Genomic DNA, 13,780 nt, shown 5'->3' with positions numbered 1-13,780 from the left:
CACAAGCTGGACAGATTCTTGGGCTTCTCTTTGCCTTTTCTGGTTTCTTTCTAGCATATGTTACTTTATTAAGACTTGAAAGTCACCAGGTGGACTTCCTCAGAGTTGTGCTTCCTGAGTGAATGATGTTAGCTCCCAGGAGCGGGGAAGTACAGAGAAGGTTTTCTTCCTTCAGCATCCTCTGAGATGACAGGATGCACAAGGAAGACTCTAACAAGTGGAGTCACATAGGATTGACTTAAGAGCAGCATTTACTCTCCTACCTGTCCTCTTGTAGAAGTAGGGCTGCCTATTTTATGTGAGGTAGGAAATGGAAGGGTTCAGAAGGAATAGGCATCTCTGCTCAGTGTAGCCAAAATAATAGGAGACGCCGCGTCCTCACTAGACCTGCCATGGCTCTCTTGAGAGCAACTGGTGGTGCATCTGCTCCAGTCATAGATGGTCTTCCAGGGGATCTTTTTTCCTAGCACCCATGACCCAAGTCTCTCTAAGCACTGGCCAGAGGATATGGTTGCTTGCAGCAAGGTTTGTTGATTACAACCATTTGAATGGGATTTTGTCAATAGCCCACTTCAGAGACTAGATATGAAAAACTGACCAGAGGGAAGAGAAATGGAGACATTGCTTCTGAGGACTTGAACAGCACGTGTGTATTCCCTCCCAGGGAACTCATGCTACTAGATCTAAGCTCCTGGGATATAATCTTTACTTCAAATTAGAACTCAAGAAATTCAAGACCACTGATCTGGTGCTTGTGCACTACTGCACTCATTTCCTGCCTGCCTCCCCACAGAAGTTCAGACCCAGTGATTTTAACCCTCAGTAGGAGAGGGCCAACTCCCTCTAGCACCAGGAACTGCTGGAGGAGCAGACTATATACCCAACTCTGGACTACAGCCACAAAGGTTGGCCATCATCATCAAACCTGGAAACAAATTTATTGTAAGAAGGTGTAATAAATCTCAAAGAAAGTCAAAAAGACAGAGAAAAATTAAGTGCATGGAAATGCACTTGTACAGAGTGTCACTGATAGGCACTGGTTCAGGCACCAGAAGCTCCATGAATTGGCAGCTGTGACTTGGCAGCCTACTGCTCTAATCAAGGCTTCTGTGACACTGATAAAAACACCCCATGAGACTGTTAAGTAGAATACATGAGGCATCTTACATATTATATTTTTCCCAGTTCCTGGCACAGCTGGTGCTCAATAAATATTAGCAGTGTGTATTAACAATATTATCACTATAATAATTATAAATTCATTTCAGTTATTTCTTCCCCAAGTTCCAATTGTATTGCTGTGATCAGCAACGGGAAGTTGAAAGGGACAAGTAAATCTCAGCAGACTGTCCCTAGTTACTGATACTCCTCAAACATCCTTCCTCTTTCAGTGAGAGACACAGAAACATAAATTTCAAAATAATTGTTTTCACTTACAGAACAGCTATAACACATCTATAATATGTACAGAATATGAATCTGAGGCACACAACTTCAAAATTGACATTGTTCAGGACTTCATGGAAGGTCTCTATTCTTACCCTCATAAAAATTCATTCCATCCCTCTATAGTGAGACTCTAGAGACATAATACCCAAGATTGCACAGATTTTTCTTGCTCACTCTGGATATGTTTCCCCTCGAGAGGTATGTTTTTTCCCCTGCAGTTCTGGGCGTGAATCCTGACTGCCCAGTGAAATGACAAATGTACCTGAAGAAGGACAGGAAAGGTTGCTTATCAACCTTATCAAGGAGGGTTGATATGACCAGATGAACCAACTGTAAAACCATTCAAGAGAATTGGAAACCACGAACCAACTTTGAGCTAAGCAGAAACATGCTTCCCCAGGAACCCAATTTTGTTGTTCTGGGTTCTCACATAACTGGGTGTGCACACAGTGCTCCAGGAAGAAAGCAGAAACAAGTTCCTTCCTGGGGCTGCTACTGGATCTGTGCTGTGCTTGGACCTGCATTAGTCCAAGGGCAGAGTGCAATACTAGAACAAACTTGGTTCTGCAATGTACACAGTTATGGCTTTGGACTTTGTGACTGATTTCAGTGAGGCCCTTCTGCTCTGGCTCAGGCAACTTGCCGTCACTAAATGAGAGGGGGTAGACACTCAGCCAACAGTCAGCCAGAACCACATTTGAAAGCCAGCAAGGACATGGCTCTGGTCATCCACAGGTCAAATGACCAAAACCAGAGGAACCTCTCATCTCAGACCCTGACCACAGAGCCAAAGGGAGTGCAGAACCATAGCTACTGGAGACCTAGCAGCCACCTGGAGGCTCCTACCTGTCGGCTTAGCAGCCAGGGGTGATGGAGGGAACCTGGTGGAGTTGGTGGAGGAGAGTCTGGGCCGGCGCCTTCTGAAAAAACTCCTCAGTAAACCACACTTGAGAGATTCCACCAGAGTGGTTTTCCCGGAACCTGAGTGGCCAAACAGCTTGAGTTTGATTCTTGGCTGGAGGTTCTGTGTGGGTCGGAGCTGCTGAATGAAGAGTCCTCTGTGGGTATCCTGGATATAGAGGGGAAAGAACCTGTTAGTCATGGCCAGGGGTGGGGGGGTAACCCTGAGCAGACGCCAAGTGATGATTTCCACCTAGTCACCAGTCTGCACTTGACACTTGTAGTATAGATTTTGTTCTGTCTCCACCAAATTTCTTAATGACTCAGGCAAAATGCACATACCATGCAAGTTACCATTTAAAGTGTCCCATTCACAGGATTTCAGTACATCTCTCACCATCACTGCTACCTGGTACCAGAATACTCTCCTCATTCCAAAGGAAACTACCCATTAGCAGTTTCTTGTCAGTCCCATCTGTTCAACTTCTGGTAACCACTACTTGGCTTTCTCTCTCTGGATTTACCTATTTCCAAGGCATTCTGATGCATAACAAATAGGTGGAACATTTGTGCAGCCATCACTTTAACATGAAAGCGGACAAACCCTCTTTGACCAGCTGGGCACCTGCTCCTCTCTTCTGTGGAGGAACTGGTTCCTTGACTGCAGTCAAGGAACAAGAGAGCAGACCTCTTCCTGTCTATGCAGTCTGACTCAAGGCACTGACACAGCACAAATGACAAGAGCGTGTCCTGTTTTTGTGGAGGGTCTACTTCCTTGATGGCAGCACAAAAGGATGGAGCCTGTTCCTCTGTGTGGAGACTCATTCCTTAATGGGACTATCAGGGAACAAGGAGGCAGAGACTGTTACTCTCTGCAGAGGGTAGGTTGTTAAATGGCACAATTATGGCATGAGAGGGTGGACCCTGTTCCTATCTATGTGAAGGGTCTGGTTCCTTGACAACACAAGGGAGTTGAGAGAAGGGGCATCAAAGGAGCCAAGGAGAAAACTTTTTCCTTCTTTCTTCCTTTTTTCCTAGTCCTCCAAAGAGAAGCAAGAGTGTTCCCCAACACAGAATCACCCAGATTCACTCACTCAACGATTCCTCATCCATAAACATGAGGTCTCATGTGCTAAGCCCAGTGCTGAGAACTGGAATATTTAGCCTAAGCCCAGATCTACAGCCTTGGGGAGATACAGACATGTGAACAATCTGACGTCAAATACACTGCAAGTGCTCTTGATGTGATGGTGCTGTCAAGGTGCTCAGGGCATCCACCTAGCTCAAGTTCTATACAGTGGGGCCTCCCTCATGACACCTGGAGTTTCATCCTGCTGCAATATGCCATCCTTATTTCCACCACCTCCTGCACTCTGCTCCCTAGTGAGGACCTGTTTAGAGTTTTTGCATGCTGGCTGAGGTCTCTTCCTTCACAGGATTTAGTTTGGCTTCTATGCATCTCACAAAACAAGTCTTGCCTGTCATTTTTCCTGCAAGCCTCCTCCCTAGGCAGGTTCAAGCCATGCATTGCTCTCAATCATGATCCCATCAGACTGTAGAATTATATGAAGCTCTGACTTTAGACTGGGAGCCAACTCAAGGGTGGAGACGATATCCCTAGCCCTGGTGCATGCAGTACACTCATTAACAGGTGTTGCATATCTGCTTTCACTCAGAGGGGACCCAATCAAGGGCATCTCAGTGACAGTTCATGCCTAACTAGACCATATCTTCAGTTCTAAATCCTGAAAGATGTTCATTTTTTGTTAATCTATTCAAGTTGAGCCACTGTTACTTTTGTCTTTCACTGTGTGGTTACAAACACATATAACCTTGTAGAAGATTTATATGTTTCTTAACCAGTTTTCGATTTCTTTTCTGGAATCAGTTGTTTTCAGTAGGGGATAACGCTGCTCCCTAGTGGGCACTGTGAAAAGCTGCAGTGGTATTTTTATTCTCAAAATGTTGGGGAGATGCTACTTACTGATGCTTCAAGTTAGGTGTCCCCACATGTGCACAAAATATCTCACACAGTGAATACTCCTGGGTCCCCATAACTTTTGAGCATCTGTTGAACATTAATTTAGGAGAAAAGCCTGTTTCTTTTCATCTGAGCTTAGGACATAACTGCATATTACATGTAGCATATGGACTTTAGAAAGGGATGTTTTAATATGCCCCAAGTATTACAAGATTGTGGTTACATAAATTAATGTTCAGACTTTGGTTTTAATTCTTTGTGACTACTTGTCTCCATACTTCTGAAAACCCTTTTAATATGTTGCTGTGGCATCTGAGCTGCCACAGCAATCCATCCAGTTAGTGCCTATGAGAACTGCTTTCCGTAACTCCAGAGACTGGAACAGGATCTGCCCATCTCACTAATCTCAGATCCCACATCTCAGCATTTGCAAACAGAGACATGAACATCATATTTTACTATAAGCATTTCCCTTTGAAGTCTGTTATTTTTCTAGCTAGAGCTCACAGATGATTATCTGTGTAGACGTGTTCTTATGTATGGATTTTATTTCAGGATAGTAAAGATGCATTACAAAAGGTATGTTGTGAAATGCTGGGGCATCTAGGGTTGGAAATCAAGGCTCTGGAAAGTTATTGTGGAACATTCTGGTTTCTTCTAACCTAACATCTCAATGAAGTGCCACAGAGGAAGGAAAGCACTGAGTATCCCACCAGTATTTCCCCTGGTTTATCACCTGAGTCAACTATAGTTAAAAGAGGTGCTATTGGGGAGGCCACCCAGCAGGCTGGAAGAAATAAGGACTGGGGTTCTCCCCAGTGCCATCTATAGATGCTAGGTCATGTGGCCTAGGTGCCACTGACCGTGCAGAAATCCTACCTTCTTTCATTCTAGTTTACCCTTCAGAATCAGCCCTTCATCTTCCTTTCTGACTGGCAGCCCACAACTCTATCAGCTGGAATCACCTGAGCTGCAGCTACTCTACACAGACAGCAACCGCTTTCCATTGTGAGCAGAGCAGCAAGCAGATGATAATGCTCTACCTAGTCCAAGACACACAGCTCAATCTTGCTGAAATTCTTTGTACCAACCAATGTCTGCTTCACCTGAGATGGAAGGGAAGGCAGAAACCCTGCTTTCAGCTTAAACCCCATGGGGCACTTGTGTTGGTAAAGAATCTGTGCCATGATTCAGCTCCTTTCTGCCTCTTTTGTGCTACAGGGATCTTGACACATGGCACCTTGGCAAACACTCCCATCCTTTCTGAATAAATGAGGCAGTGCATCCATTCTTCAGGATATATAAGGCCTTTCCACTCCCAGAAGACTTGAATCACAGTAACCTACACATACTGCTGCCCCTGTGTGGCTTCAAGAAGTGGCTCCAATCCTACAGGTTGACTTGTAGGTTGAGGGCCAGTTATGTCTATGCCTTGCATATACTGAGAATGCAGCTTACTATTTTGGATTCCATGAGGAGCAGTGGTGGGTCCACAACTACTGGCAATTTGTGTGCCCATGTCCTGGGTAAAAAATGGAGGAGGGAAAAGGTAGCTGAAAAGAATTGAGACAGATGTAATTCCTGTCTGCAGCAGTAACTTCCATGTGCATGACATCTTTTAGTTCATGTGCTTTCACTCACACCTCTTATTTAAACATCCAAGAAATGTTATTGGATAATATCATCATTTTCCTTTTCAGATAAGAAGATAAAGCTCAAGGAGGCCAAAGCATTTGCCCCAGTTATAGGGCAAAGCCAGAATTCACTGCCAGGTTGTCGGGGTTTCTGGGACCCCCAGCCTTAGGCATGGTCAAGATGGCGCCTGACGCTGAGCCAAAAGCGGCCAGCTATACAGTAAACAACCAGCGAATTCCAATGATTGGCTAGTTAACGATGTGACTAGAGCATGCCCCCCTCGTGTACCCATCCTGTGCCTGCAGCTGTCCGCGTTTATCTCGTGTACTCTCCCCTGATTGGTTGAAGTGTATATAAGCCTGGTGGGTGGGAGAGTAGGGGGGACGGAAGAAGCGGAAGAAGCGGCGGCGGAGACTGGAGCAGAGCTGGAAGCTGGGAGTACGCGGGAGCTGGAAGAAGCTGGGAGAAGGGAAGCTGGGAGTGTGCAGAAGCTAGGGGTAAGAGAAGCGTAGGAGAGGAACTGTGCACAATAAACTTCCAAAGCTTCAGACATTTGTCGTGTCTCTCTCTGCGGCCAGAGGGGACGCGATAACTGGTGCCGAAACCCGGGAAGATGAAGGCCTTATAAAAGAAAACGAGGTAAGATATTTGAAAAAAATTTTTTTTTGTATACAAGTTGAACCGGTTATAAAAAAGTTAAAGGGTGTCAGGATGCGCCATTGGCGGTCCTGGGGACACGCGGAGTGCGGTCCGGTTGAAAGGTATCGGGATCCTGACGCGTAGAACGCGGGTATCGGGGCGCGCCATTAGCGGTCCTGACGCGTAGAACGCGGGTTGAAAGGTATCGGGGTCCTGACGCGTGGAACGCGGGTATCGGGACGCGCCATCAGCGGTCCTGACGCGTAGAACGCGGGTTGAAGGGTACCGGGATCCTAACGCGTAGAACGCGGGTCGGGGGGGTATCGGGACACGCCATCAGCGGTCCTGACGCGTGGAACGCGGTCTAACTAAAGTGAAAGTAGAAACACGTTTGAAGCGGTCCAATTAGGTAGTACGCGAAAAGCCGCTAGAAAAATTTTAATGCGCACTTGATAGTTTTCCCTTCAGTAACTTTGTTGCTCCTGGCGGCTAGGCTACTGTTTGTTATTGTAATTACCATAACTAAAGCTATTCAAATTAGTAACAATGGGGTTTGAATGCAGCAACCCCTCAGGGAACCATTAAAAAACAATGGGACGCCATTGAGGGAAAAAACAGCTAAAGTAAAGAAAAGCTGCTCAGTGTGCCTCAAGGGGGATCTTCATGAACAGGATTTAATAGTAACAGAAAAGAACGCTTAAAGAGAATAAAGTGAGGAAAGATTGAGTGGTGGTGACCTAGAAAATAATTGCTCAAAAAATCTAAGAACAAGGGAAAAAAGAGAACTAAGTCTAACACAACCCCCAAAAGGAATAACCAAGTGGTAGTGAAAACTTAAGAACAAGGGGAAAAGGTAGGAGAAACCTAAGCCTAATAGAAAGAGCTTCAAAATTTGTAGAACCTGCCCGTATTTGAGGAGCAAATGGAGATACCATCAACCATTAGAAAAACTTTAAAGAAGCAGTTAAGACTATTGGAGACAGGTATGCAGAGCAGTGTTATCTGGAGAACAATGGCTAATTGGGGAAGCTCAGTGGCAAGAAACAGCTGTTGAAACTGCTTGCAGAAACATAGTGGCAAGGTTTCCCGATAGAAATGTTAATAGGAGAAGGCCAATACGTTTCAATAGATGCACAAAATCAGCAGCAAAGAGATAATGCCCTAACAAAAGATAAGAGATAACTATAGTAAAATCTGTTACACCTTATGCCCCAGGGCTATGTCCAAGATGCAGAGGAGGAAGTCATCGGAATAGTGCCTGTCAGCCTATTAGAGATAGGGAGGATAATTTCCTAGGGTCGAATCCTGAACCTCAAAAAAACGGGAGACAGGGCCCTCCCCGGGGCCCGCAACAAATATACGGGGTAATTCAACAAGTTCCCCGACGGTGGTATCCTCCCACAGAGAAGGGGAGCGCAGAGCCACCTCAGGAAGTGCCGGATTGGACATCTGTGCCACCTCCAGACTCATACTAACCCCAGATATGGGGGTGCAGATGATTGATACTGATTGGCATGAAAAAATCCCACAGAACAGTGTAGGACTATTACTAGGTAGAGGTTCCTCAACACTAAAAGGACTTATAGTACACCCAGGGGTTATTGATCCTGATTTCACTGGACAAATAAAAGCCTTGGTCTCTTCACCAAAAGGAATTGTGGTCATCTCTCCAGGGGATCGCATTGCACAAATGCTTATATTGCCCAGTCGACATTCTTTGTGGCCCAGTGAAAATACAAATAAAAGACAAGGAGGTTTTGGATCAACAGGAACCACTTTAATAAACCTTACTATGGATATGGGACAGAGGCCCCTCCTAAAATTAAAAGTGGGAAATATGGAATTTACAGGTTTATTAGATACGGGAGCAGACAAAAGCATTATTAGCGCAATGGTCTGGCCAAAGCACTGGCCATTGATCACAGCAGCTCAGAGCTTGAGAGGCTTAGGAGTAGCAGAAAGCCCCAATCAAAGTGCTTCCTCATTATCATGGAAAGATACAGAGGGACACACAGGAATATTTCAACCATATGTCTGTAATGTTCCTATTAGCCTATGGGGACGAGACGTCCTGCAGCAAATGGATATGAAACTCACCACTGATCAGATTTACCAAGGGACTCCTGTAAGAAATATGTTACAAAATATGAATTATGATGATAAAAAAGGATTAGGAAGACATAGCCAAGGATCTACCCAACCACTGCCTTTACTTCCACCAAAAAATGATTCTCATGGATTGGGTTTTTCCTAGGGGCCACTGATAAACCATCAATCCCTATAATATGGAAAGATGATAAGCCTCGCTGGATTCCACAGTGGCCCCTAACAAAAGAGAAGCTAGAGGCAGCTCATAAGTTAGTACAAGAGCAGGTACAAGCAGGTCATTTACAACATTCTACCTCTCCTTGGAATACTCCAATATTCTTAACAAAGAAAAAATCAGGAAAATGGAGGTTGTTACAGGATTTAAGAGCCATAAACGAACAAATGTACCCTATGGGACCCATCCAATGTGGACTCCCTCTTGTCACTGCACTACCAAAAAATTGGCCTACTATTATTCTGGATTTAAAAGATTGCTTTTTCTCTATATCCTTACACAAAAATGATTGCTGGAGATTTGCCTTTACTTTGCCCTCTCTTAATCACACTCAGCCTGACCAGAGATTCGAATGGACTGTGTTGCCTCAAGGTATGGCTAACAGTCCTACTATATGTCAAATATACGTAGATAAAGCGTTAACAACTACTAGACAAAAGTTTAAGAGATTGTTGATTTATCACTATATGGACGACATACTTATTTGCCATCCAGAAAAAGAAGTTTTGTTAGAAGCATTACAATTTATAACTCAAGCATTAGAAAAGAGAGGACTAACGATAGCCCCTGAAAAATTACAATTAGAGGAGATCCAAGAATATCTGGGTACAAGGCTCACTGCTACTACAGTCAGACCAACAAGGTTGACCATCAGGACAGATCAATTGAATACCTTGAACGATTTTCAGAAACTCTTAGGTGACATTAACTGGATCAGATCCTATTTAAAATTATCCACAGGGGAATTAAAACCTTTATTCGATATATTAAAAGGTAATCCTGACTTGAATTCCCCTAGGAAACTTACTCCCGAAGCACGGATATCCTTACAGCTAGTAGAGAATAGACTTCAGCAGTGTTACGTTGATCGTTGTGATCCTACTCAACCATTAAGTTTAATCATAATCTCAGAGAAGCATACCCCTTTTGGCATAGTTTGGCAAGGAGGACCTCTGCAAAGTATAAATCTCCCTAGTTCTCCAGCTAAAACATTGCAATCATATCCCCAAGCTATTGCTCAGGTAATATTCAAGGGAATAGAATCTTGCATTACTGTTTTTGGAATCCATCCGTCTATTATTATAACTCCTTATTCCACTCAGCAAATTAAATGGTTAATTAATAATGATGATGATTGGTCAGTATTATATTGTTCCACTTCAGCTCAGTTCGATAACCATTATCCCCAACATCCCTGGATTCAATTCTGTAAAAATACTCCCATAGTTTTTCCAAAAGTGACTAGTGTCCAGCCTCTTAAAGACTGTGTAACCATTTTTACTGATGGCTCCAAAAATGGAGTAGGTGCAGTACTTATCGGTAAACAACTTCACACCATAATAGTTCCACCCAACTCCGCACAGGTTACTGAACTTGCAACTGTAATATTAGCCTTTAAATTAGCAGATAATCAGCCATTCAATCTTCTATCTAATAGCTTATATATCGTTAATGCTTTACAGGTTCTTGAAACGGTACCCCATATTTCTTCCATGTCCACGGTAGCTTCTTACTTTACTACGCTACAAAACCTTATCCTACAGCGTAAACATCTATTCTATGTAGGACATATTAGAGCTCATTCTAATTTACCAGGACCTTTGGCCAATGCTAATGACTTGGTAGATATGGCCACCAAATCAATTTTTGTTTTTTCCATAGAGGAACAGGCAAAACTCTTTCATGAAAAATTTCATGTAAATTCCATTATTTTGAGCAGAAAATTTCCTATATCTAAATGTATGGCTCGACAAATAGTAAAAAATTGTCAACATTGTGCTCCTTTAATCCCAGTACAATCCTTTGGAGTTAACCCCAGGGGACTGCTGCCTGGTCATATTTGGCAGATGGATGTAACCCATATTTCTGAATTTGGTACTGTTGAGTATGTACATGTGTCAGTAGACACTGCTTCAGGGGTCATTATGGCTTCCGCTCATTCTGGAGAAAAGGTAAAAGATGTCATTCAACATTGCCTACAAGCATTTGCTGGCTGGGGCATACCTAAAGTTATTAAAACAGATAATGGTCCTGCTTATACTTCCAAAAGCTTTCAGTTGTTTTTACAAACATTTAACATCCAATTAGTCACTGGCATCCCCTATAATCCTCAGGGACAGGGCATTGTGGAAAGAGCACATCTTACTTTAAAAAATTGTCTAAATAAACAAAAAGGGGGAATAGGAGCCTCGTACAAGTCTCCTAAAGATAAACTTAATTTAGTTCTTTTCATTCTAAATTTCTTAACTCTGGATAGGGACGGCCATTCTGCAGCTGATCGACATTATAATCCCCATAATACTCCTCAAGTATGGGCAAAATGGAAAGATATCCTGACAGGTTGTTGGAAAGGACCGGATCCAGTCCTTCGTTGGGTCCGAGGGTCTGTTTGTATTTTCCCACAGGATCAACAGACTCCAGTTTGGATTCCAGAAAGGCTAATCAGAGTTTTACAGCATGCAAGTGATGCTGCTCCTCCTCGCAATGGCGAGTCTGAGCCTTCCTCCAATAACAAAAACTTAGACGGAAAGGCAAACCCGGAACCTATGGGCCATTGTTAGCCTGGCCATATTTTTCATTTCTAACATATTTTTTATCCTTCCTTTTCTTGCTTTTCACCAATTCCTCTACAAGCCTGTCAATTCTACTGATGATTTTTCAGGTCGTGCTGTTTTTGGTGACAAGGATATTTCTAGCCTTTCTTTGCTTTAACAGGAGGAATTTCTGCATTTTGCCGTTGGAATCATACTACAAATCAGACCCAGAGTAGAGCAACTCGTTCTGCTGACCCTAGCTGTGATATTGCTTTTCCTCCCACGTCAGCTTGTGTATTTCCTCCCTTTTTATGTTTCTACCAACTAACATTTCTAATAACACCTCTTAACTGTTCACTAACTGTGTCCTATCTCTCACAATGCTGGAATGGTTCTTTTGCCACCTGTGCAATTTGCACATTTCTATCTTCCTACCAGTCCTAGTTTCTGTTGCAGATATAGAATTGCCAGTGCTATTATCAAGAAGCAGGAGAGGCTCTGACATTGCAACAGCCGTGATCATTGCCACCACAGTCCTTGCAGTAGCAGCATTGACACAACCATAACAACGATCATTCGGCCGAGAATGCAGCTGCAGCCTTACAGACCATAGAGACTCTATCAGAGAATGGACTCATTATAAGAACAAGTGGATACCTTGCAAGAACTTTTGGGACTGGGATGCGTTTATTCCCTGAGAGCTGTTTTGTGTTGCCCATATTGTAACTTCATTGGGATGTATATTGTTTCTGTATTTAATATGGCTATATGGTTTTTCTTCTGTTTATAGATTTGTCAAACAGCGGGCAAGCTTAGGAGCTATAGTGGTACTCCTCTGCCTTGGCCTTCTTCTCTTCATTCGTTTTGGCATGCATCTGCAAGCTAGCCAATAGAGAGATCAAATTATCTTTCATCAGGCCATGACCGCCCTAAAGGCTGACAGCCCCCCATTAGTATGGCTCTTGATGCTGGATCGGTAGTCAAAGACGGGTAATGAAGGAGGTGGCTGTGTACCGACCTAAGACAGGAGCTGCAGCATGCTCTGCAGGCTCTGATGACGGGTAAGGACATATGCTGACCTCTCAGCCTAAGACAGACACGGTCCTGAGCCTTAGTTTAATATTAAAGAAGGGGGATCTGTCGGGGTTTCTGGGACCCCCAGCCTTAGGCATGGTCAAGATGGCGCCTGACGCTGAGCCAAAAGCGGCCAGCTATACAGTAAACAACCAGCGAATTCCAATGATTGGCTAGTTAACGATGTGACTAGAGCATGCCCCCCTCGTGTACCCATCCTGTGCCTGCAGCTGTCCGCGTTTATCTCGTGTACTCTCCCCTGATTGGTTGAAGTGTATATAAGCCTGGTGGGTGGGAGAGTAGGGGGGACGGAAGAAGTGGAAGAAGCGGAAGAAGCGGAAGAAGCGGAAGAAGTGGAAGAAGCGGCGGCGGAGACTGGAGCAGAGCTGGAAGCTGGGAGTACGCGGGAGCTGGAAGAAGCTGGGAGAAGGGAAGCTGGGAGTGCGCAGAAGCTAGGGGTAAGAGAAGCGTAGGAGAGGAACTGTGCACAATAAACTTCCAAAGCTTCAGACATTTGTCGTGTCTCTCTCTGCGGCCAGAGGGGACGCGATACCAGGTCTTTCATCCTTCTTAGCAACTGGAAGGAAGACAATGAATTCCTCAGAAGCAGGGGGAGAAAGGAACAAACAAGGATGTACTAATTTAAGGGAGGATCTCAAAGCTGTGTGCTGGAGACAGAAGCACTGAAGACCTTCCAAGCAGGAACATTCACAGTTCGTCCCTGGGGAGACAGCGCCTCATTTGTGTATTGTCTCAAGTACCACATACCTCTGGGGGCCTCTTGATTTTAAGCAGATTCATAAGTAATTACTATAAAAGAGGCAGGTAAAATGAAAAAGGTCCTCCCTGCCTGGATTTTCATAGACAGAAAGCACATATCATTTTAGCACCTCATTTGAGTTTTGTTTTATAGGCAAATTTTTCCACTTGCTGGCCTCAGTGTGGGCAATCTCCTGCATCCCAGGAAGCTGCAGGGGCTTCTATTCTCAGAGATGCTCTCTCTTTGAAAGATAAGCCTTAATCTGGAGAGGGCTGTGCCATCTCAGAATCAGTCACAAGCTCACATGCTGTTTCCCAAATAATAACTGTCCTCACAAAAATCTTATTTTACCCCAGAAATAAACCTAACTTTTATGATGTCCTCAATTCTGGGTTATCATACAATCAAACACACATTCTCACTTTTCAAGTGGGGACCAAGGGATAGCAGTCAGAAAAAGGCTTTCAAAAGACTGAGAACATAAA

The 13,780-nt window shown here is 44.0% G+C and overlaps 1 protein-coding gene across 6 annotated transcripts in view; it reads right to left on the bottom strand.

Annotated features, from left to right (window-relative positions):
- Dapk1 (death associated protein kinase 1) overlaps positions 1-13,780 on the bottom strand; it is a 200,739-nt gene that overhangs the window by 22,701 nt on the left and 164,258 nt on the right. For all 6 annotated transcript variants that reach the window (XM_047524293.1, XM_047524289.1, XM_047524294.1 and 3 more), the window contains one exon: positions 2,296-2,518. In XM_047524293.1, coding sequence (XP_047380249.1) covers positions 2,296-2,518 — 223 coding nt within the window. The remainder of the gene's footprint in view (positions 1-2,295; positions 2,519-13,780) is intronic.

Source organism: Sciurus carolinensis, chromosome 14, assembly GCF_902686445.1.
Source record: "Sciurus carolinensis chromosome 14, mSciCar1.2, whole genome shotgun sequence".
Classification (NCBI taxonomy): Eukaryota; Metazoa; Chordata; class Mammalia; order Rodentia; family Sciuridae; genus Sciurus; species Sciurus carolinensis.
This window is presented reverse-complemented; position numbering and strand designations above follow the sequence as displayed.